This window comes from Eubalaena glacialis, chromosome X (genome assembly GCF_028564815.1).
Source record: "Eubalaena glacialis isolate mEubGla1 chromosome X, mEubGla1.1.hap2.+ XY, whole genome shotgun sequence".
Lineage (NCBI taxonomy): Eukaryota > Metazoa > Chordata > Mammalia > Artiodactyla > Balaenidae > Eubalaena > Eubalaena glacialis.
The window spans coordinates 105,809,496-105,834,638 of record NC_083736.1 but is presented as its reverse complement, the minus strand read 5'-3'; the positions used below and the strand labels follow the sequence as shown (position 1 = coordinate 105,834,638).

General features: G+C 33.3%; 1 protein-coding gene and 1 pseudogene across 2 annotated transcripts in view; one reads left to right on the top strand and one right to left on the bottom strand.

The window, feature by feature from the left end:
- Positions 1-25,143, top strand: part of LRCH2 (leucine rich repeats and calponin homology domain containing 2) — an 89,218-nt gene that overhangs the window by 49,133 nt on the left and 14,942 nt on the right. For both annotated transcript variants that reach the window (XM_061177819.1, XM_061177818.1), the window contains exons 7-14: positions 490-577; positions 883-994; positions 1,199-1,296; positions 1,393-1,451; positions 3,104-3,211; positions 8,900-8,965; positions 17,025-17,073; positions 17,152-17,268. In XM_061177819.1, coding sequence (XP_061033802.1) covers positions 490-577; positions 883-994; positions 1,199-1,296; positions 1,393-1,451; positions 3,104-3,211; positions 8,900-8,965; positions 17,025-17,073; positions 17,152-17,268 — 697 coding nt within the window. The remainder of the gene's footprint in view (positions 1-489; positions 578-882; positions 995-1,198; positions 1,297-1,392; positions 1,452-3,103; positions 3,212-8,899; positions 8,966-17,024; positions 17,074-17,151; positions 17,269-25,143) is intronic.
- Positions 22,689-22,922, bottom strand: LOC133081588 (ATP synthase subunit f, mitochondrial-like; annotated as a pseudogene).

Here is a 25,143-nt window from a genome sequence, read left to right as displayed (position 1 = left end):
TCTATCCTCACACCAAAACAATTGCTTATTCAATGCTTCACAGACTTTTTTTGCCTTTTTTCTCTTTTCTTAATTACTAAATGGGCCTTATTTATAAAGCTAAAATATATTTTTAAAGATAATGAAGAAAAAACTCTATGAATTAAAGTTAAAAAACATTTCAGCATTCTGTGGTGAAATTGTCAAACTGATAAAAATAGGTCTTTATCAAGATGATTTTCTAGCAGGGCTGTCTGCTTTTCTGAATCTCTCAGGAGAAATAATAAGCTATTGTTAAGTTTTTACAACAGAGCACATGAAAGAAAAATATTACATGAGGGACATGAATAAAGTGTTTTGTATGATCTGATATTTTTCTCCTCATGTCTTTAAGGATCTTACATATCAAAAATGTGTAAGACTGTATTATCTAGGGAAATTTTACGTCAATTATGTATTATCTATTTAAGAAGAAAACCCTAACTGCCCTTAGAATTTGTATTTCCATAGTATGGAAGATTTTTATCCAAATAAAAATCATGGCCCTGACTCTGGAATTGGAAGTGATAATGGAGAGAAACGATTGTCTACAACGGAAGTGAGTCTTCTCTATTGCTGAACTGTTTTATTTTAAAATTTTATTAGAGCTTTGAAATAGATAGACACTTGCACACACTTGATTTCTTTTGCTTAAAAATATGATCATCATTGCATTTTATGACTTCAAATAAAAAAAGACAGGCACGTTTTAAAAAGCAGAACAGTAAACCTCATATTAATTTTTGGTTTGAAAACTGGAGATTTAAATCAGATGTTCTATACTTAAAATGTGATATTAAAGCAACTTAATCCTTATCATATGTTTAAAATGCCTCATTTTTACTTTTTGCTTATTCTGTTCAGCCATCAGATGATGACACAATCAGCCTTCATTCTCAAGTCTCAGAATCAAATAGAGAGCAGACATCAAGAAATGACAGTCACTCAGTAGGAAGTAAACCTGATTCTCAGAAAGGTAGTTCATATGGTGTCTGCTATTTTTATATCATGTACATAGCTCTTATTAAAAATGAATATTTTATTAAAAATGGCCTTTAAAAAATTATAGTATCTTTGGCCAACTCTTTTATTGGGAAAATATACTTTTTTCTAAGCACTGCAGTGTCAGAGAATACTGTTTACTATTCATATTTTCTAATAAATATTAATCTCCACTTAGACCAGGAGGTGTATGATTTTACTGACCCCAACACAGATGATGTAGCAGTTCCTGAACAAGGAGATGCACCTATTGGATCATTTGTTGCTTTCCTTAAGGTAAAGAAAACTTTGAACAAGTATTAATAACGTGTTCTCCTTAATCTCACAAAAGTGAACAATACAATTTAAAATGATAACTTTCTTTTATATAAGGGAAAAGAAAAAGCCCCTGAAAAATCTCAGAAAAATGAAGAATTGGGAGATGAAAAAAGGTAAGCACACACTAATTCTCAAATTGAAATGTTACTTACTAATACTTGAAATATTCTTTAGATACTTCTACTTGAACGAATATTTTTTTTTGTTCATTTACCTGTTAAGTTCAGATAGTTAATTTGTGAATATTTCATCTGTCTGCATTCCACAATTAAACTGAAAATTATACTGAACATATAAGTTGAGTGTAGTATATACACTGTTTTCCCCTATAAGTGTAATTATAATATCACCTATTATTATTACTGAAGAATACTGTACCTTCCCATACATTGCCTCATTTGAGCTATCTAACAACTCTTTAAAACAGATGGTATTGGCATAATTTGACCAATTAGGATACTGAGGCTTGGAGTTTCAAATGTCTGGAACTCAGGTGTTCTGACTCTTGGTCTAATACACTTTCCGTTTCATCAGACTGGTTATGGTAATTTTAAGGGTATTTACTTCTCTATTTTATTAAAATAATTGTACTTTGGATCTTTTCTGTATCATTTATCTTATGAAATGATGGAATATGACCTACCACATTTTTCAGTCACTCCTTCAAGTTACTTCATAGCTGCAGGAAGGAAGGAGCATTTGTTGAATACCTACCATATACCAGGATCTGTGCTACGTGCTTTGCCATGTTTCTTACTTAATCTTCACTAAATCCTGTGGGGTCGATATTGTCCACATTTTTACAGATGAGGAAGGTGAAGCTCGGAGACTAAAGTTTCTTGTCTAGAACTACTTAGCTAGTGTCCACTAGAACCTCGGGTGTGAACCTAGCTCTCTCTCTCTCTGATCCCCAAGTTTTTCTCTTTTCTATGCATTGTGCTTCCCCCAAATGACCTCATTGGTAACTTTTTAACAGTCATTAATTAATCATCTCTGGTACCCCATAAGGAGATACAGTGCTTTGTCTTGTACTCTATATTTCATTCTTCTCTTACTTTCTCACCTTATCTCATGAGGACAGTTGCCTATACTTGAGAGTCTCCAGTGGCATGCAAGATATGGTAAAGATACAGAGTCTTAGGCTTGGCACCATTTTTTAAATGAAATACCTTTGGGGTAAAATTACTAGAGTTTGGAGGACAATTTTAAAATTTCTTTGTTCTTTTTGAATGATAAAACTATGTAGTTTAATGAGTGTTTTTTGGCAAATTGCCAATCTGAATCTATTTTGCATTTCCACTACTTAAACATCTTACATAGAGATTTTGAAAATCAAAATGAATAAATTGATAAGAGTAGAGTGGCTTGATAAAATGAGAGATTTTCATAACATTTTCTATCTCTAAAGATAGGCCAAATAGAGCCCTGTGGTCCTTATTACACTCAAGATGGAGAATATGCATTGTTAAATTACTATGGCCATTACACATTTCAGAAATTACAAAATGGTGGTGCAGTTTACCTTTTAGCCATTAATTATATTAATATAACCAGTATGCCATGTTTCCTATTGAGAGGATAGATATGTTTTTATATTCCTTAAATATTCTTTAATTTCTTATTTTAACATTTTAAATACAAGGACCTTATAGGGTTTTAGCTTTCACATGCTATTGAAAATAAAAAATGGTTTCTACGTTTGGAAGCTGGCATAAAATATCATCTGCCTTACTTTTTGGATAACCATGTTTGTGTCACCTTTCAGACTTGGGAAAGAGCAATTACTTGCCGAGGAAGAAGATGATGGTTTGAAAGAAGTAACTGATTTGAGGAAAATAGCTGCTCAGTTATTGCAGCAAGAGCAGAAGAACAGGTATTTTTTTCAATAATGAGATTTAAGTGGGCAACTTTTATAATCATTAAATCTGAGTATTTAAAGATTATCAAATAAACAGTAAACAATAGGACCATCTTAAGATCTATTTCAAGGGACTAACTACTAAAAGACAATAGGAAATACTTAGGAGAGAAATATAAAGTTACATATACAATTAACAGAATACTTTATACTCATCTAGTCATTATATTTAACTATTGCTTTGGTATCTCTTTTTTATTCCTGGTGCTAAATGATAATAATTGTTGATATTCACCTTAGCTCACAGTAGCATTAGATATGTTATGAGCATTTTTTTCCAAGTACGTGTCACAGGTATATAGTGTGCTTTTTATCAGATTTTGAGTTACTTGGGATATGTGTAAACTCCTTAAAATTGAACTGAATTATATAATCGTTGATTAAATCAGTGTGACGATTTGAGAGTCACAGGTTCACTTTAGTCTGTTTCTTGGTCAAGGAGCATTTCTCCCTCTGGCTGGGCTTTCTCCAAATGCGTGTTATTGGCAATGAGGAGGACATTGTGTTAATGAGTGTAAGATCAGTGCAAGTCCATTTTTAATACAGAAGAAGTTCTATGTGCTGCTGAGGGTCAGCTTTATTGCCATCTTCATGTACTGAGAGTACTGCATTTATAGTTTTGAAATAATAAAGCAGATCTGAGATTTTTTTGTTTTGAGAAAATTAAAAGAATGATTTTGGTGCACTTAACATGGATAACTACTAAGCATTTTACTTATTCAAAGCAATAAATGTTTATGGATCACATGACCATGTTTTGGGAAGCTTAAAAAAGTATACTGGCATTTCAAAGATGCTTTGAAAAATAATTACTATTAAAACTTATTCAATGACAGACGTGTGGTTTTAGGGGCCACTATTTTTTTAAAATAATCACTCAGTATCTTTTTTTGCACTGCTACTACATTTATAGAATTAAAAAACATACTAGAAAATATCACTCATCTTTATGCCTTCTATATCTAATGTATCCTCATTCTCAATTGACATTTTTCTTCTGCCATAACTTTCTGTCACCCTTTTCTGTGAATCTTATCTTCTAATCTTTTCCTATGATTCATTTTTAACTGGGCTTTTTAAAAATTGGCTACTTATGAGGTTGTGTGTGTTTTCCCCCTTCAGTATAATTAAAGTATTGATCTCCCCATTGGTTTAAGAGGTTTGATGAACCAAGCCACCACCTGCTCTGTGTAGCTTAAAAAATAGTTGAGTTTCTACCTCCTCTACCTGGCAGGTGAAAAAATTGCATTTATCATTATGGACAGAGAATACTGATTTTATAAGAACCCACGACAACATCCATTTCTCTCATTGTGTTAAGAATAGCATTTGAGTGCATAATTTTAGATTTTAACATTGCCATATATAACATTTCTATATTTTCAATTTTCTCCTATTGTTGTATTAGTTTTTCATCTATCCCTCTGACAAATTATTCTTTCTAGCCTAGATACAACATCAAATGATGTTTCACAGGTCTTGTTTTTGTGATAGTTTTGTAATCAGTACAAAACAGCGCCTAGCACTGCCTTGTACGTAGTAGGTACTCAGTAATACTGTTACTGGTTAATTAATTGCTTGAAAATGAGATCAACAAATTTAAAGCTAATAGGAACCATTAATTTAATAATTTGTTCTCTCTACATAATTTCTGTTATTTTTTGAGATTTATACAAAATTAATTCCTCTCTTTCTCTGAACTGTTTCTCTACTTCATCCTCCTTTTCGGATGTTAGTGCATACAAGTATAAGAGCTTTATGGATTAAATATTAATATGGAGTGACATTAATGTTATAACTATGTCTAATTTTTGAAGGCATTAAAATTTTATAATATTTGTTCATAAAGTAAGGAGTACATTTTACTTTTAAAATTTGTAATCTGTAGACAATTTAAATTAGATCCCAGAATTTTCTTATGCTGAACCTAGTGTTTTCTCCATTGAATGATCTCATCCTTCCTTCTAAAATATGTTGCTATTGCTTATATGTCTTAGATGTAGATAATTAAAATTTTTTGTTAACTGTTAAAATACTAAAATTTGAGTGAGTCCAAAAAGTCAAAAGTAATCTTGTATAAGAATATATTCCTTAGAGGATTTGAGTTTTTATACCTTCTCTGGTTGTAGTTTTTCCCTTTCACACTGTATTGTTTTAGATTCCAACTTTATTAATGAAGAATCTGAAATGCTATTTAAAATTGCAAGTCAACCAGGAGTTGTAAAATTTCTTTTTAAGTTTTAACATAATCATTGTAATGTTTTTGTTTGTTTATTGTTAGTCTTGATTTAAAATAATTTATCTGGGGTAAGATTATCTTTGTATATCAGGAAGTACCACTTAAGACTCCTACTTTGACTGTGTGCTTACTATTTAACTGTTCTTTGGCTAGCTACTAGTCAAAGGTAAATGCAGTGTTAACTCTCAGCTAAAAGAAGCCATGCATGCACTCCAAAATTAGAGGCAATTTAAAAATTGCTTATGTTGAGTTTAGTAATGATTTTCTTAGAGCAGCTTTGCCACTTGTTTAGTTTGTACTGTTTTTTAAAATATCTGTGATTCTTAAAGAAGGTTTATACTAGTACTTGGTGGATGAAACTATCCTAGGAAAGTAACAAGAAGATATCATCCAGAATTAGTAATCAAAAAGGGTGGGGAAAAGGATCACCAAATAAACCATCAAGTAGATAACTCATAAGTGTTCAAAGTCTGAAGCCTGGTTATTTAGAAGACTGCCCCTTCTTTGTCTGAGATGCATAGATTAAACTACTTTGTATTGACAGTTTATTGTCAAATTTTTAAAAGCTAATCTTTATCCTCTTTGTCAAACTATTGGATTATTTCTACTTGTATTTGAGTGTATTGAAGTCCCCCTGAATCAATGACTTTGTCTATATTAAAATAGCTGTTCCACAAGTCATAATTTTATCTCCACAAATCATAATTTTATCTTCACTATAATTTAGGAAGCTAAATAAAAAACTATTGTCTTAAAAAATCATTATTTTAAAATAATGTTGCTCTGTAAATTACTTAGCCAATTCTTCAAATTTCCACCAACTCTACTTATGTATGTTAATATTAGAGAAGTGGCTACTGCTCTTCTTATACTGATTTTCTTATTACATGGCTGATTAAGTAGATGTTTAACTGGCTTCTTAAAATTTGTTTGATTATCATCCTAAAGAAAGGATTATAATACATGCAAGCAATGAATAGCTTCAGTTGACTGGTTCCCATTGCATGTTCATTCCTGCTAACTTATTCTATAGTATTTTCTATTACGTCTTTACTTTTAATAATTATTTTATTTGCTTTTAGGTGTGTCCTGAGAATTTTTACTTACTGTGCAAACATGTGCTTCTGAGTACTATGTGATATAGCTAAATTTAAAAAAGTAATTATGAAAAGTTATATTGAAGTATAATTAATTAAGGATCATGGAAAGCAAAATCAGATTTTGAACAGTTTATTATTTTGGTTTAGAATTACAGAAATTATGTACATTACCTTTTCATGTGATTTTTTTTTTCTGATCATGTGAACTCTAATTTGAGGAGCATCATGTTAATCTCTAGCTTGTTATAACTAATCAGGTAGTTCTCTCAACCCTTAAAATCTATCCATTCTTTCTTTTCTGCTTGCTTTACTAATGACTTCCCTATCCTCTCCCAAAACATCTTACTTCTTCCATCTTTTGGTTTGGTTGATGTACGTGAAATGTGAATACAGACGGAGGCCTTTATGTTATAGAGCATCATTCAGTGAAAAACTCTTCCAGAGGACCAGAGCAGCAGGACGTGCATCAAGGTATCTAGAGTTTGTGGACGCCTTAAGTATTAAGGGGCCAGGTTGATGCAGCTGAATTATATAGAATTATATAGTCTTTTACTTAAAACTCAGTACTGGTACCTGGATTGGGGAAGTGTCTTAATAATCTAGAATAGGTATTTAGATAAAACAGACATTTATTTTAACTTTGAGTATCACAGAGTAAAATATTAAATATCAATTGTACACAAAATTTTTCATAGGAGAATTTTCCAGTACATAAAATATATTTTATAGGTAAGTAGATCTCAACTTTTTTTCTTTCTGCTCCAATATGACTTATACACATAAATAATCACAACACTAGTGAGTATGGTATGGGGAGAATTCAGAATTTACTGCAGTGAAGGGCACTGTAGTTTGACCTCCCCTTCCCAGGGAATAATTCTGACATTGCCCCCCAGGAAACTTCACACTGCTATATCTCCTTTTCAAATTAAGATTTTTTTCTCTTTCAGTTTTATTGAGATACAGTTGACATACAGCATTGTATAAGTTTAAGGTGTTCAGTATAATGATTTGACTTACATACATCATGAATTGATTATCACAAGCAGTTTAGTGAACATCCATCATCTCATATAGATACAGAACTAAAGAAATAGAAAAAAAATTTTTCCTTGTGAAGAGAACTCTTAGGATTTACTTCCTTTTTTAAAAATCACTCTTTAATGATGTAATTTTTCCTCATAGTCTTAGATAATTTATTATCTAAATTCTTCTGCATTTGGGGATTCAGTACAATTTTAGTGCCTGCCCACACAAAGGTGTCAGTAATCTCGAAATTGTTTGGTACAAAGCTTCACTGCTTTGCTTGTGATAGTTGACCTTTGCCCCTCACTGAGACTTCTTCCTGGTGAGGCTCTACTAGATCTAAGCTAGTGAGGAAACTGGGGTAATGGAAATTGGTTTCTTTATGTTAACCATCTTTCTGGAATTACCCACTTATATTTATTTAATTATGTGTTTTAATAGTTAATATGTAGCTTTAATTTGGAATTTCTTTTCTCCTGTGTATTCTTTTGATAGTTGGCATCTGATGATATTATTTTGAATAAAAGGCAGATATTCTACTCCTTATAAAACTAAACTTAAAATTGAAAATTAAGATAACATTTATATCTATAGTAAATGGATAAATATTAAGAACTCTTAAATATGTTACTTATATTAAAGAAAGATAGTTAATAATTCATTACTTTTGACTTTGAGATGAACACTTAGAATTACATAAAATTATGGACAAATAGTTCTCTCATACAGTGGTTTATCATTCTTTCTTTTTCTTTTTTTTTTTGGTTTTCTTCGAATACTGTTTCATTTGGTTATTAAAAGCTTAATAAACTTGTGGAGTTTTTTTTAAAGAATTGAACTTTAGCACTGGCTTTGCATTTTGAATTAAGTTTTATTATTTGGCATTTGGCAAAATGATTATTTATTACATCAACATGATCCTGTCATTTGCTATCCTGGGAAAACTAAATCAGTTATGATGGTACCTAAACAATCTGCATCTCTTTATCTTCTGTCTCAGCCAAAAGTTAGATATGCACAGGGAAATAGCATGGCTAGAAGATATCCAAGCCTTGAGAAAGGGTTTATAAGAGAAGATGCATGGAAGAGTTGGTGAACTTCATTCCTTCATAATAGCCAGTGTGCTTATGAGCATCTGATCTAAATAACATTTAAATATTGTTTTCTAGCAAAGATCTTCATGGACCAGATGCAGTTATTTATGGACATCTTTTATATCATGTATATACACTATTCTCTTTAATATACTATGGAATTAATGTGTTGATTTACTTCTAGGATTCTTAATCATTCAACTTCTGTCACAAGAAACAAGCCAAAACAAACTGTGGAATGCGAAAAGAGGTATAAAAATATCTTAGTTCTTATAGTTAATATTTTATAATGAAAGTTGATCCTTTAACAGTAATGTTCCTATATGTGGGCTTTAATTGAATAATTGATATCAATTTAATATAACTAGATAATTTAGAGAAGAAATGTGCTTTTTTTTTTTTTTAAGAAATGTGTTATACAGCACAGGTTTAATTGACTTTTGATGTAAACAAATCCAAAAATGCTGATTTGATCTTTTTGTACTCATACCTGCATTTTGTCTTGATGACAGATTCATTTATCCATTTAGCAAACATATATCGTATTACTGTTACTGTCAAGAATAATGTGTTTCTTCATCATTGATTGCGTTTATTCTCTATGTATTGTTCACTTTTTTATTTCTTTTTTTAAATTAATTTTTATTGGAGTATGGCTGCTTTACACTGTTGTTTTAGCCTCCACTGCACAACAAAATGAATCAGCCATACACATACAGATATTCCCTACCTTTTGGACTTCCCTTCCACTTAGGTTACCTCAGTGCGTTAGGTAGAGTTCCCTGTGCTATACAGTATGTTCCCATGAGTTGTCTATTTTATACATAGTATCAATAATGTATATTTGTCAATCCCAGTCTCCCAATTCCTCCCACCCCACCCCTTTCCCCCTGGGTATCCATACATTTGTTCTCTATGTCTGTGTCTCTATTTCTGCTTTGCAAATAAGATCATCTATACCATATTTCTAGATTCCACATATATGCGTTGCTATACTATATTTGCTTTTCTCTTTCTAGCTTACTTCACTCTGTATGACACTCTCTAGGTCCATCTATGTCTCTACAAATGACCCAATTTTATTCCTTTTTATGGCTGAGTAATATTCCATTGTATATATGTACGACATCTTTATTCATTCATCTGTCGATGGGCATTTAAGTTGCATCCATGACCTGGCTATTGTAAATACTGTTTCAATGAACATTGGGGTGCATGTGTCTTTTTGAATTATGGTTTTCTCTGGGTATGCCCAGGAGTGGGATTGCTGGATCATATGGTAGTTCTATTTTTAGTCTTTTAAGGAACGTCCATACTGTTCTCCATAGTGGCTGTAACAATTTACATTCCCACCAACAGTGCAAGAGGGTTCCCTTTTCTCCACACCCTCTCCAGCATTTACTGTTTGTAGATTTTTTGATCATGGCCATTCTGACTGGTGTGAGGTGATACCTCATTGTAGTTTTGATTTGCATTTCTCTAATGATTAGTGATGTTGAGCATCCTTTCATGTGTTTGTTGGCAATCTGTATATCTTCTTTGGAGAAATGTCTATTTAGGTCTTCTGCCCATTTTTGGATTGGGTTGTTTGTTTTTTTGATATTGAGCTGCATGAGCTGCTTGTATATTTCGGAGATTAATCCTTTGTCAGTTGCTTCATTTGCAAATATTTTCTCCCATTCTGAGGGTTGTCTTTTCGTCTTGTTTATGGTTTCCTTTGCTGTGCAAAAGCTTTTAAGTTTCATTAGGTCCCATTTGTTTATTTTTGTTTTTATTTCCATTTCTCTAGGAGGTGGGTCAAAAAGGATCTTGCTGTGCTGTGATTTATGTCATAGAGTGTTCTGCCTATGTTTTCCTCTAAGAGTTTGATAGTGTCTGGCCTTACATTTAGGACTTTAATCCATTTTGAATTTATTTTTGTGTATGGTGTTAGGGAGTGTTCTAATTTCATTCTTTTACATGTAGCTGTCCAGTTTTCCCAGCACCACTTATTGAAGAGGCTGTCTTTTCTCCATTGTATATTCTTGCCTCCTTTATCAAAAATAAGGTGACCTATGTGCATGGGTTTATCTGTGGGCTTTCTATCCTGTTCCACTGATCTATATTTCCGTTTTTGTGCCAGTACCATACTGTCTTGATTACTGTAGCTTTGTAGTATAGTCTGAAGTCCGGGAGCCTGATTCCTGCAGCTCCGTTTTTCTTTCTCGATATTGCTTTGCCTGTTCGGGGTCTTTTGTGTTTCCATACAAATTGTGAAATTTTTTGTTCTAGTTTTGTGAAAAATGCCATTGGTAGTTTGATAGGGATTGCATTGAATCTGTAGATTGATTTGGGTATTATAGTGATTTTCACAATGTTGATTCTTCCAGTCCAAGAACATGGTATATCTCTCCACCTGTTTGTGTCGTCTTTGATTTCTTTCTGTCTTATAGTTTTCTGCATACACGTCTTTTGTCTCCTTAGGTAGGTTTATTCCTAGGTATTTTATTCTTTTTGTTGCAGTGGTAAATGGGATTGTTTCCTTAATTTCTCTTTCTGTCCTTTGTTGTTAGTGTATAGGAATGCAAGAGATTTCTGTGTATTAATTTTGTATCCTGAAACTTTACCAAATTCATTGATTAACTCTAGTAGTTTTCTCATGGCATCTTTAGGATTTTCTATGTATGGTATCATGTCATCTGCAGTGACAGTTCTACTTCTTCTTTTCCAATTTGGATTCCTTGTATTTCTTTTTCTCTGATTGCCGTGGCTAGGACTTCCAAAACTATGTTGAATAATAGTGGGAAGAGTGGACATCCTTGCCTTGTTCCTCATCTTAGAGGAAATGCTTTCAGTTTTTCACCATTGAGAATAATGTTTGCTGTGGGTTTGTCATATATGGCCTTTATGATGTTGAGGTAGGTTCCCTCTATGCCCACTTTCTGGAGAGTTTTTATCATAAATGGGTGTTGAATTTTGTCAAAAGCTTTTTCTGCATCTATTGAGATGATCATATGGTTTTATTCTTTAATTTTTTAATATGGTGTATCACATTGATTGGTTTTCATATATTGAAGAATGCTTGCATCCCTGGAATAAATCCCACTTGATCACGGTGTATGATCCTTTTAATGTGTTGTTGGATTCTGTTTGCTAGTGTTTTGTGGAGGATTTTTGCACCTGTGTTCATCAGTGATATTGGCCTGTAGTTTTCTTTTTTGTGTGATATATTTGTCTGGTTTTGGTATCAGGGTGATGGTAGCCTTGTAGAATGAGTTTGGGAGTGTTCCACTCTCTGCAATTTTTTGGAAGAGTTTGAGAAGGATAGGTGTTAACTCTTCTCTAGATGTTTGATAGAATTCACCTGTGAAACCATCTGGTCCTGGACTTTTGTTTGTTGGAAGATTTTTAACCACAGTTTCAATTTCATTAGTTGTGATTGGTCTGTTCATATTTTCTATTTATTCTTGGTTCAGTCTTGGAAGGTTGTACTTTTCTAAGAATTTGTCCATTTCCTCCAGGTTGTCCATTTTATTGGCATATAGTTGCTTGTAGTACTTTCTTACGATCATTTGTATTTCTGTGGTGTCAGTTGTAACTTCTCCGTTTTCATTTCCAGTTTTACTGATTTGAGTCCTCTCCCTTTTTTTCTTGATGAATCTGGCTAAAGATTTATCAATTTTGTTTAAAGAAGAACCAGCTCAAAGAACCAGCTTTTAGTTTTATTGATCTTTCCTATTATTTTCTTCATTTCTGTTTCATTTTTTTCTGCTCTGATGTTTATGATTTCTCTCCTTCTACTAACTTTGGGTTTTGTTTGTTCTTTCTATAGTTGCTTTTGGTGTAAGGTTAGGTTGTTTATTTGAGATTTTTCTCGTTTCTTGAGGTAGGATTGTATTGCTCTAAACTACCCTCTTAGAACTGCTTTTGTTGCATTCCATAGGTTTTGGATCATTTTTATTTCCTTTCAATTGGGTTTTATTAAATTCTTCTATATGAATATGTAGTCTAAGTCCACATATATGAATTCCAGAGAACTAGAAGACCTTGAAAGTTTCTATTTATTCTTTTTGGTGGTTTGAAAATTTGCATCAGACTCAACTCCTGAATCATTCCTCTGGGAGTAAAAAAGTCCAAGGCTAGGGCATAGGTACAGAAGAACACACAGAGAGAATTAACATTTGTTGAATGCTTGTTATATGTATACTGTTCTTAGTGCTTTAGATGTATGATGTAATTTAATCCTCATAATAACTCTATGAGTTATTGTTACTATTGTCATCCCCATTTTATAGGTGAGAAACTGAGGCTCAGAAATTACCTTAGCTTGTTCAAGGTCACACAGCTAGTAAATGGTACAGTGAGGATTTAAAACCAGGTTGTCTGGCTCCAGAACCCCAAGTCTTAATATATGGCAACAAGAACACTTTGCTTGCTCCAGATGCGTACATTTCACTGATATGTTTTCCTAACTACCTCACAGTCTAAACTGAACTTACTTTTCCCATATCTGTTTCTTCTCCTGTATAGTTTGTCTGAGTGAATGTGCCACTATTTATATAGTCAACTTTGGAATAATTGGAAATTCCTTTCTCTTATGCACCCTTCCCAATCCATTCAGTCACAGAAAACTATAGCGTCTTAACATTATTTGCGTCTATCCCAATCTCTCCATTCCTATTACAGTTGTGTTGGTTCAGGCCCCGTCTTTTCCACCTGGACCACTGCAACAGGCCCCAGACGTATCTCCTTTCTTGAGTTTGGCCTACCTTTAAATCTGTTTTCTGTACTGGTGGTGTAAGAGTGATGGTACTAAAACACAAGCCTGACTATGTGACTCCCATTTATTATCTTCTAATAGTTCTTTCTAACTTTTAGGATAAAGCTTAAAATGTTTGGCTTAACCCACAAGATTGAAGTGAATTTCTGCCTAGCTTGAGAGCCTCATCCCATGTACTCTTCCACTGGCACCTTTTCTGGCTAGGAACAGTAGTACTCCTTTCTTTATTACAAAATGGTTTCACATCTCTGTGTTCTGTATCCTGGTATCTCTGCTGGGATTACCCTTTCTTCTTCCATTTTTCACTTAGGCTTTTAGAATTCAGTTCAGGCATAAGATAACTTTTCATACCCAAGTCTAGAAACATTCATCTGTGTCAAATTTCATTTAACTGGATTTAACCCACTCTCTCCCTTTTTGAATACTGATTCTTTATCTTACATATTTTGTTGTCCTTGAACTTTCTGTTATTACCTTCTTTCTCAGTTCCTTTCATTTCTGTCTTAAGCTTTCTCACCAGGTTTATAACATTCTCTTGAGAAAGCCCCAGCTACCCAAACTTCAAAACTGTGATATTCAATCCTGGCCTTTTTTTTTTTTTTTTTTTTTTTTACAGAATTATTACTTCCACTTTTCTCATTTTCAGAACAATCACCAATTTCTTCTTTAAAAAAAATGAAAAATCTTTTAGTTTTTTACTGATTATAAGAGTAATGTAGCTTTATTGTTTTAAAAAATAGGAAAATTTTATCACAAAGAAAAAATAAATATCATCTATTATCCTACTCCCCAGAGATGAGAAGTCTTAATATTTTGGTATTTTCCCCTTTAAACCAGTTTTCTATATATGTGCATGAACATTTGCATGTACATGTGTGTATGTATGTACATACACATACACACTGCAGAGTTGTATTACCTGTTACCTACTCAGCACCTCCACTTGGATCTATAATAGGCATATGAAACTTAACTTTCCAAAATAACACTCTTAATCTTTCTCTTTGTACCTCTAAACTTGTTCTTCCCGCCTTTTTCCCCATTTCAGAAAATGTCAACTCCATCTTTCTAGTTGCTCAGCTCAAAAACCTCAGAGTCATCCTTAACTTGTAATTTTCTTTCACACCCCATAACTAATCCTTTAGCAAATCTTGTTGACTCTGCCTTCAAAATATGCCCAGAATCTGATCATATCTTACCACCTCCATGCCTACCACCCTAGCCCAAGCAATCTCTTACTTCAGTTATAACAGCCTGGTAACAGGTCTCTTTTCTGCCCTTGCTTTCCTTTAGTCTGTTTTCAAAAAAAAAATATCAGATTGGTATTTTAAAAATGTAAGTCAGATCATGTCATTCTTCAGAATTCTCTAATGACCTCCCATTTCATTCAGAATAAAAACTAGAGTCCTTTAAGGACTTGTGAACCTCTACATTATTTGGCTCCCTACTGTATTCCTCTTGCCTCGCTCTTCCTGCTGGTTAGTTCTTCTCTAGTTATGCTGGCCTCCTTGCTGACTCCCAATACTCCAGGCGTTTCCCACCCCTTCAAAGCTTTTGCCTCTGCCTGGAATGATTTCATCTCAGATAACCATATGGCTAATTCCCCTGTCTTCACATTTCTGCTCAGATTTCATTTCATCAGCAAGGGATTACCTGAACAACTTATATAAAAGAGCATGTCTCCTCCACTCCTTTGTCCCTTTTCCCAGACCCTGCTTTATTTTTCTCCACAGAACTTAATTCCGTCTGACATTGTAAATATATACTTTTTTACCATCTGACATTCTCAATATATACTTCTTTATTTGTTCGTATCTTGTCTTTACCACCCCACCACCACCTGGGTGCACTACAGTGTTGGTTTTATCAGTTATCAAGAGAAGACTATTTGAAATCTCCAACACTAATTACGGATTTGTCTTTCTCTTTAAAGTTCTTTCATTTTTCCTTCATATATTCTGAAGCTGTTATTAGATGCGTAAATGTATAGGATTGTAATGTCCTTTTGGTGAATTTACACCTTTGTCATTATAAAATAATTTTTTAAATATTCTTGGTTATATTCTTTGCTCTGAAGTATACTTTTCTGATATTATATAGTCACCTCAGCTTTCTTTTGATTAGTGTTAACATGATATATCTTTCTTCTTCCTTTTATTTTTAACCTATTTGTGTCTTTTTGGAGAACGTGGGTTTCTTGTTGTTAGCATATGGTAGTATCTTCCTTTTCTATCAAATCTAACAATCTGACTTTTAATTGTGGTGTTAAGATTGTTAATATTTAATTGGAACTATTGGTATTCATGGATTTAAATCTACTGTATTATTGTGTGTTTAATTTTTATCTTACCCATTCTTTGTAGCCATCTTTCCCCTTTTTCTCCTGTCTTTAGAATTATATTTTAAAATTCCTATTTATCTCCCTTGCGGGCTTATTTAGCTACAACTTGTTGTTATGTTAGTGATTGTTTTAGGGTTTAAAGTATAATATTTAACTTATCACAGTCTACCTTCAAGTGCTATTATGTCATTTTATATATCCTATAAGAACCTTACAAGAGTATACTTCTGTTTCTTCCCTCCTGGCCTTTGTGGTATTGTTGCCATACATTTTACTTCTGTGTTACATATTACATTGTTATTATTCTGACTCTAAATAGTCAATTGTTCTTTAAAGAGATTTAAATAATCCGAATAATGTCTTTTATCTTTACCCCTTTAGTTACCATCTCCAGTGCCCTTTGTTCCTTTGTATAGCTCTGTATTTCCATGTATATCTTTTTCCTTCTACCTGAAAGAGATATTTTAACATTACTTTTACTGCTGGTCTGATGTTGAATCCTTTCAGTTTCTGTAATGTTTAAAAAAGTCTTGGGGGTTCCCTGGCGATCCAGCGGTTAGGACTTGGCGCTTTCACTGCTGTGGCCCTGGGTTCAATCCCTGGTCAGAGAACTCAGATCCCACAAGGTGTGCAGCACAGCCAAAATAAAAAAAAGTCTTTATTTCACCTTCATTTTTGAAAGATATCTTTGCTAGTATAAAATTCTAGGTTGATATTTTTGTTTTCTTTTGGTACCTTAAAGAGGTTTTTCTACTGTCTTCTGGATTGCGTTGTTTCCTGTGAGAACTCTGTTGTCAGTATTCGTTTCACTGGACCTGTTGTGTCTTTTTTCTCTGGCTGCTTTTTACATTTTCTTTTTATCATTTGCTTTTAATTTGATTATGATGTATATTGATGTAGTTTTCTTCATATTTCTTTTGCTTGGAGTTCATTGAGCTTCTCAAGTTTGTGGGTTTATTGTTTTCATGAAATTTGAAAATTTGTGGTCTTTATTTATCTTTAAATATCTTCTCTGTCACCTGAGTTATGTTCTTCTGGAACCCCAATTATATGTATATTAGGCCACTTGAAGTTTCATACAGATCATCTAAAGAAATTATTATTATTTTTTTTTAGTTTTTGGTAATGATTTTAATATAATAAATATCCTATCTGTTTTTTGACTGTATGTCTTAAGATATACATATTAAGGCATCTTTAATTTTTTAGTGTCTCAGCAGATGAAGTTAATTCACCATTATCACCCCTCACATGGCAGGTAAGAAGAAATTAAATTACTGTTATATCTAATATTTTGTTCTCATTTATTTAGTTAAAAGAAATTATTTTATTACAGCCCTTAGAAAATCAAAAGGATCAAATAGATGAACAACAGTGGCCAGAATCTCAGCCTATAATCTGGCAGAGTGAAGAAAGGAGGCGGAGCAAACAGATTAGAAAAGAATATTTCAAGGTACTTTATTAAGTTTTAAGATTTACTGTGTAATTATTAGTTTTGATTTTATCCATTTTGTTTTACATTAATATGACAGAATATAACTCTCTAGTTAGATATAGTAGATGTGTTATTTTATCTTGATTTCTTACATGTATGTGGTACACATATATGAGCCAGTTATTTCCATAAAATTTCAGTAATTCAAAATAATTAAGAGTAGATCAGTGTGAATTGTGATTTGCCAGATACTTTACAAGAAACATGAATGTTTGCTACACTGCTAGTTGTAGCAATATGTAACAGTATTTTAAAAGAATTGCCCAAAAAAGGTCTTTCACTGGATCTGTTTCAGTAAAGAGTTGACACATTTTTACAATTACCATTTAACTGTTTCTATGTAAATAAATGCTATTTACATGATTCTAAAAATGCCTGAAAGCATTTCCCCACATTTTCTTTTCTTATTACCTTAATATATTTCTTAGGATGGCATTTTATCTTAGCTAAATTAAAAGCTCAGACCATCTGAATTATCTCAAATTTCTAGTTAGAAGGGTTTTAATGAAATTTCATTGTGTACACCTTTGTAAATATTGTAATATTGTCTAATTTGTGATTAAGGTCTGCTGTATTTGTAGTGGCCAGTCATTAGAACTGGAGTAATCTTCAATACTAGTTAGAATTTGTTATTGGAATTTCTGACTCAAATGAACAGTGCAACCAAGCTCCTGCTCTATGCATAGCAAATTTTATTGTTTTTGTGGACCTTTTCTATTTCCCAAAACCTAATTTTTATCTAATAATAAATACATATCTAAATACATAGTTCTAGGTTAAATTATAGGTAATTTGAAGTTTATATCACTAATAAATAGGATTATATTTCATGCTTTTCTCAGTTTGGTAAAAGTGGGTCTCTATGCACATTGATCAGTTTCCTTATTATGAGAGTGTAACATACATTTGGAAGTAGTATCATATGACCAAAACAAAAATGTTATATGTCTTAGTCTGTGATAAGTTTACTCCTTCAACAAATAATTACTGAATCCTTTTAATGAGCCTTATGTTACCTGGTCAATATGAGAGATAATGAAAAAATAAAAGACATAGAGAAAAAAGGAAAGATTCTTAGCAGAACCCTGGTCAGTACCTTTTACAAATCTTCAGTTATATTTGCATTCTGGCATTTATTAATTTGTAAGTCCCCTCTTTTAGTTTATGGCACTTGAACAAACTCACTAAAGAAAATTTGTTAACAGATAAAACTTGATGAATAACTGATGATGTGGTAGAAATTTTAGTATTTCTAACTAATAAAAGAGATTTGATGTTTATTTGATCTATTAGTATAGTAAAAGCATACAAATTCTGACTGTTTTTCAAAATACTTACATGGCACTTAGTAAGAAGTAAGTGCATTTATTGTCATTCCTATTTTATAGATGGGGAAATTAAGGAACAGAGAGGCTAAGTAAAATGCTTCAAGCCACTTAGCTAATAAACAGCTGAGTCAAGACTTGAACCGAGAACCTATGCTATGCTGCCTGTTGATCTGCTGTGGATAGCCTAATATCAAATGAACACACTTTCAGATAAATACAGTTTTATTGTCTTTTAAATATTTTATTGTAACTCAAGTAAACTTCTCAGTAAAGTCTTAATAGAAGCCTCAGTGAACCTTTAAAAAATAGTTATTTGATTTAATAGTATCATTTGTTGATAAATATTTTATTTTTTATGGCTTAAGTATACCTTCCATAATATTGCTATTTTATAAGTTGCTAAGAGATCAAAGGAGATAATATTTGAAGAGTCCATAATCATCATTCAACAAATATTAATTTCTACTATAGTTAATAAAGTAGGTGCAAAGATAAGCTTCAGTAACTGGGAAATGTTTTAAGGAAACATGTAGTTCTCCTCAATAGTCAGAAGATGTCAGTGTTAGGACACTGTAAAAAAATAAAGTCAACAATTTTTTCCAAAGGTGTTAAAAAAAAATTATAAAACTGAGATACTTCTCTCTAAGTGAAGTCAAAACGGTTATTCAGATTTGCCAGTATTTTCATGATTAAAATATTATCTATGAAGTGTCTTTCTTTCAAAAAGAAAATTTCTCTTAATCACTTATCTCAAGAATAAAAAGGCTTATTCATAAGATAATAGTATTGAACTTAATTTGGATTTATAGTTAAAGTATACTACTCTAGAGATATATATCAAATTATCACTAAGCTCACTCAGTGATGGCTCCTTTAGCTTTGCTTTGTTATGAAACATACAAACCTTTTGTGCAACTTTATCCTAACATATATAAATGACTGAACCACAGGATTTCTTTGTTTGTGTCCCATGGTAAATTATTCATGATACTGTTATTTAGAAGATTTATTGAAAGTGTGTTTGTGTGTGTGTGTGTGTGTGTGTGAAATCTAGCTCTCCAGTTTCATAGTTGCTAGGACTGATTTTGGGAGGTATGTTTTTCAGGTAAGCCCCTGAAACTAAATTTTAAAAAGTTTCAACATAATTGGCCAGAGTATGTGAGTAAGAAGATAATTTAGGTCAGATTATAAGTAAATCATTGTAGGAGAGTTATATTAACTCTTTTAGACTCCCGGCTGCTCTTGTGTAGATTACTATTCTAGTAAATAAAATTTAATGTCATTGTTGCTGAAGTAAAATCACTACATTTCTCAAAGTAAAGGTATTCCAGAAAATACATTACTTTATTAAAAATCTTTTACAGAAATTTATTAATATCATTTGAATAAGATATACAACAAAGTATGAAAATCTAACCTTTTTTCGATAATGTTCAATGTAAATTAGTAGCTTTAATTTCTTGTAAGAATGACAACACAAATTTCTAAATGCATTTGATGATTCATTTCTAAATAAAAAAGTTAAAAAACATCAGAATAACTATACCAAATTAGTTTTAAGGATTATTTGATTTATTTAAATGCATATATATTTGTCATCAAATGTATCTCACTACTTTTGTGATAAAACATTATAATGACTCTTAAAATACATATCTGATTTCATAAATATAGTACAATATTTTAATTTAATGGCTAACCCCAAGGAAAATATTTTTGTACACTTTCTCTGACCATGGTTAATTTTATACTGGAATAGGGAAGCCAACTGGGCTTGTGAAATAACCTGATTTGTTCTGAGTCAGAGTTTGTGCACAAGTACTGTCCCTTCTGTGAAATTAATATAAGCTTCAGAGATGAACTGATCTTTGTGTTTCTGAACAGACCTTTATTGTAGTATTTGAATTTAGATATAATAAAACTTCAGTTATTCAGACTAACGTTAACTGAGGACAGCTGAGTTGAATTAGTAAGAAGTTGGACTTATAGAATATTTAAAAATCTATGTATATATTCAGATTTGGATTTTAGGACCTTTAAATATGTGCAGTAATGCAAAACTAAGTATCTTCCTAAGTTTTCATGTATAATGGATATTTTAAATTAGAATAGCAGTTGAGTAACAATAATACAAGTCTCATTATCTAAGTTCTCGACTGCATCATCCTCTGTTTCTTTCCTTTATCAATTATCCGTTCACTCTTCTATGTCCTTTCTCTTTACCTTCCATCTTATAAATGTGCTCAGACCTCTACCATTATCCCTGATTCCCCTTTCAGCTGTTGCCTTATCTCTTTGTTTGCTTCTAGGGCCAAACTTGCCATTTCTAGATCTGCAGTTTCTGATCACTCCTTAACCCACTGCAGTCTGTCTTTTACCTCCATTTCTCCATTGAAATAGCCCCTCACTAGAGCCTAACATGTACCTACTAAAGGCAAAATCTAGTGTAGCACTTGACAGTGATGACCACATCTTTCTTCTCAAAACTCCTTGCTTGGTTTCTGCCTCATTTTCCTTCCCTGATTCTTCTTTTTTCTTTTTGATGCTCCTGGCTAACTTTTCTTCTGATTTTTCTTCTGCTTGTTTTTAAGGGTCTCATCTTTTGTTACTCTCTATGAAGCTTTTATGATTCCAGATGTCTCATATTCTCCTGGGTCTAAAGTTACATCTCATAACTTTTTTTTCCTGTTCTCTGTACCTGTGTTTCTAATTGTCTGGATGCCATGTATTTCAAATCAATATGTCTCCCCCTCCTGCCCCGCCACCATGGAACTTGCTCCTCCTCTCTGTTCTTTATTTTAGTTAGTAGTGGTATTACCCACCCAGTTCTCTAAGCTCTATACCTCAGTCCTCCTTGATCTTGCTCTCTTTCTTTCTTCTTAACTTATTGGTCACCAGGATGCTAATTATGCATCTTTCTCCAATTCATTACCTCTTCTCCATATCTACTGCCCTTGCTTTTGTTGGAACCCTCATTCTTTCTTGTCTGGGCAATTGTAATAACTTCTTAATGGTCCCCCTTTCTCTAGTTTCACAGTCCTTAGAGAAATCCCTGGCCTAAAATTCTTTATTGGCTCCCCATTATCAATTACATAAAATTTGGACTTTTAAAAAACTTCACGGCCATCCTTACCTACTTCTCTAAGTTTTATTACCTGCCACAGTTCACTCGTTACTAGCTACTCTTTTTTACATAGGCTGAGCTTTTTTATTCCTTTGTGCTTTCCTTCTTCTGAGCATGTCCATTCTTTTATTCCTGAAAAATCCCTACTAATCATTTAGGATTTAGGGATGAGAGTATAGCATAGTGGTTAAGAGCTTTGACCTCAGAAATCAAACCACTTTGGTTCCAGTCATTTCTTAGATATCTACTAACTGAGTGACTTTCGCAAATTATCTAATCTTGCTGAGCTTATTATTATTTTTTTTTTATCTTCAGATGACTCTAATAGTATCTTCCTTCATAGGATTATTGTAACTACTGAATTATTTAATAATACAAAGTGCTTAGAACAGCACTTGCCATAGAGTATACACTAATAAATATTAGCTTATTATTCACTAAAATGTCACTTTTGTTTTGTTTTTCTACCAGTCATCTTTTTTTTTAATAAATTTATTTTATTTATTTATTTTTGGCTGCGTTGGGTCTTCATTGCTGTGCACGGGCTTTCTCTAGTTGCGGCGAGTGGGGGCTACTCACTGAGGTGGATTCTCATTGCGGAGCATGGGCTATTGGTGCCTGGGCTTCAGTAGTTGTGGCACACGGGCTCAGTAGTTGTGGCTCGCGGACTCTAGAGTGCAGGCTCAGTAGTTGTGGCGCACGGGCTTAGTTGCTCCATGGCATGTGGGATCGTCCCAGACCAGAGCTCGAACCCGTGTCCCCTGCACTGGCAGGCGAATTCTTAACCACTGCACCACCAGGGAAGTCCCTACCAGTCATCTTTTTTCAGATGTTAATTCTCAATTAGGATATGAAAGGATTCAGCAAATATCAGGGCTGCTGGGCAAAGAAGGTCATGGTCAGGAATGCAGACTGCGTCCTCCTTTTCAGTGGTACTTGCATAACTGCTCATGTTTGAGTTCCTTGTAAGAAAGGCAGTAGTTGAAAAGCACATAAGCATGGAAACTCCAGTGATATACTTGTAATACTGGTAGTAACCTCTTTGAAACTCTCCAGCAGTGCCTTTAGGGGTGAAATCCTGCATCAGTATCAAGCTTGGGCAGCTCCCCTGTTTTGACATCCATGAGTTTCTTCTCCTTCACTAGTATGACTGATGCCATCTTGGGGTCCTGGTGTCCAACTGTCTAAATGTCACTCTTTTGTTGAAGTAGAACAAGAACAAGTGCCATCAGTGACATCGTGCCTAAGGATGGCAAATAGGTTTATTCACACATGCCAACTCTATTCAGTGGCTATCTGGAACATTGGATTGAAAGTATATTGAGGCTATGTCTGGAATCAGCTGGAAAGAGCACCTTGGTAGATTAGTGATAGTTGTCATAAGTCATAGGAGAGACAGTGGAGGAATTTAGGTCTTGTATTTGTCATCCCTAATGCTGCTCATCCTCCAGTTTGTGGTTGAGCTATCAGGTAGGTTATCTATTTTTCCAAGAGTTATGGAAGATAATGCTGCATAAGTAAAGGGGGCCATTAACTAGAACCTTGAATGCCAGGCAGAGAAATTTGGGCATAATCTGAAAGTTAGGTTTTTTCAACAGAAGAGTCATGAGTTGCGCGTAGTATTTTGAAAAGGTCAATCTGCCACTGATTTGCAGGATAATTACTGGCGAGGAGGAATCAGAAGAACTTTAGTGGTTGTCATAACTGTATTTCCTTGATTCCTGCTCCTAAAAACAAGCACTGTTTTACATTCTAGCATTTGTGATATTAAGCATATTACCTCTGTGCCTTAGTATAAAATGGAGATAATATTGGGTTGGCCAAAAAGTGCCTTTGGTTTTTAATTAAAAATAAAAGACACATTTTTCATTTTCACCAAGAACTTTATTGAACAACATATTCACTCTTTTGTTCCACTACTTTTTGCCATTTTTCAGGCAACTTCATAATTCCATCTTCCCAAAACTTTTTATCTTTTTGAACAAAGAACTGTTCCAGGTGCCTTTTACAGTCTTCCAGGGAATTGAAATTTTTTCCATTAAGAGAATTTTGTAAAGACCTAAATAAATGGAAACCCAAAGGTGCAATGTCTGAATATGGCAGATCAATCAGAACTTCCCAGCCAAGCTGTAACAGTTTTCGCCTGGTCATCAAAGAAACATGCGGTCTTGCGTTATCCTGATGGAAGATTATGCGTTTTCTGTTGACTAATTCTGGACGCTTTTCGTTGAGTGCTGCTTTCAGTTGGTCTAATTGGGAGCAGTACTTGTTGGAATTAATCGTTTGGTTTTCCGGAAGGAGCTCATAATAGAGGACTCCCTTCCAATCCCACCATATACACAACATCACCTTCTTTGATTGAAGACCAGCCTTTGGCATGGTTGGTGGTGTTTCATTTCGCTTGCCCCACGATCTCTTCCATTCCACATTATTGTACAGTGTCCACTTTTTATCTCCTGTCACAATTTGTTTTAAAAACGGAACGTTTTCGTTACGTTTAAGTAGAGATTCGCGTGCAGAAATACGGTCAAGAAGGTTTTTTTCACTTAACTTACGTGGAACCCAAACATCAAAGCGATTCACATAACCAAGCTGGTGCAAATGATTTTCAACACTTGATTTGGATATTTTGAGTATGTCAGCTATCTCCTGCGTGGGATAACATTGAGTGTTCTCAATGAATGTCTCGATTTGATCGCTATCAACTCCAATTGGTCCACCCGACCGTGGAGCATCGTCCAGCGAGAAATCTCCAGCACAAAACTTCGCAAACCACTGTTGACACATTCGATCAGTCACAGCACCTTGTCCATACACTGCACAAACCTTTTTTTGCATTTTGGTTGCGTTTTTACCTTTCTTGAAATAATAAAGCATAATATGCTGAAAATGTTGCTTTTTTGTTCCATCTTTAATATTAAAATGGCTATACAAAAATTTACCAATTTTGATAAGTCTTTTTTAAAATGCAAGCTGATATGACAGCTGTCACATACAATCTAACAAAATTGTTTTGAATGAAGTTAAAGACAACTAAGTGCTGCTAGAGCCATCTTACGGAAAAAACTGAATGAACCTTTTGGCCAACCCAATACTATTTACCTCAGGGTTGTTAAGAATATTAAATGGGTTCATACATGTAACACACTTCAATCAGTGCCTGGTGTATAGTAACCACTAGTATAAGTGTTATTATCACTGTTACTGTTATTGTATAGTCAATATATACATTTAATGTAGTATTTTTTTAACCTAAAATCAGTAGGTTTCTTAAAAATGGGTGACATTTTTGAATGGTGAGATTACAGGCTAGGTGTGAGATAGTGGGGCCTAGAATAGAATAATATTTGAGAGAATTCAGAAGAAGTAAGTCTGAGAGAG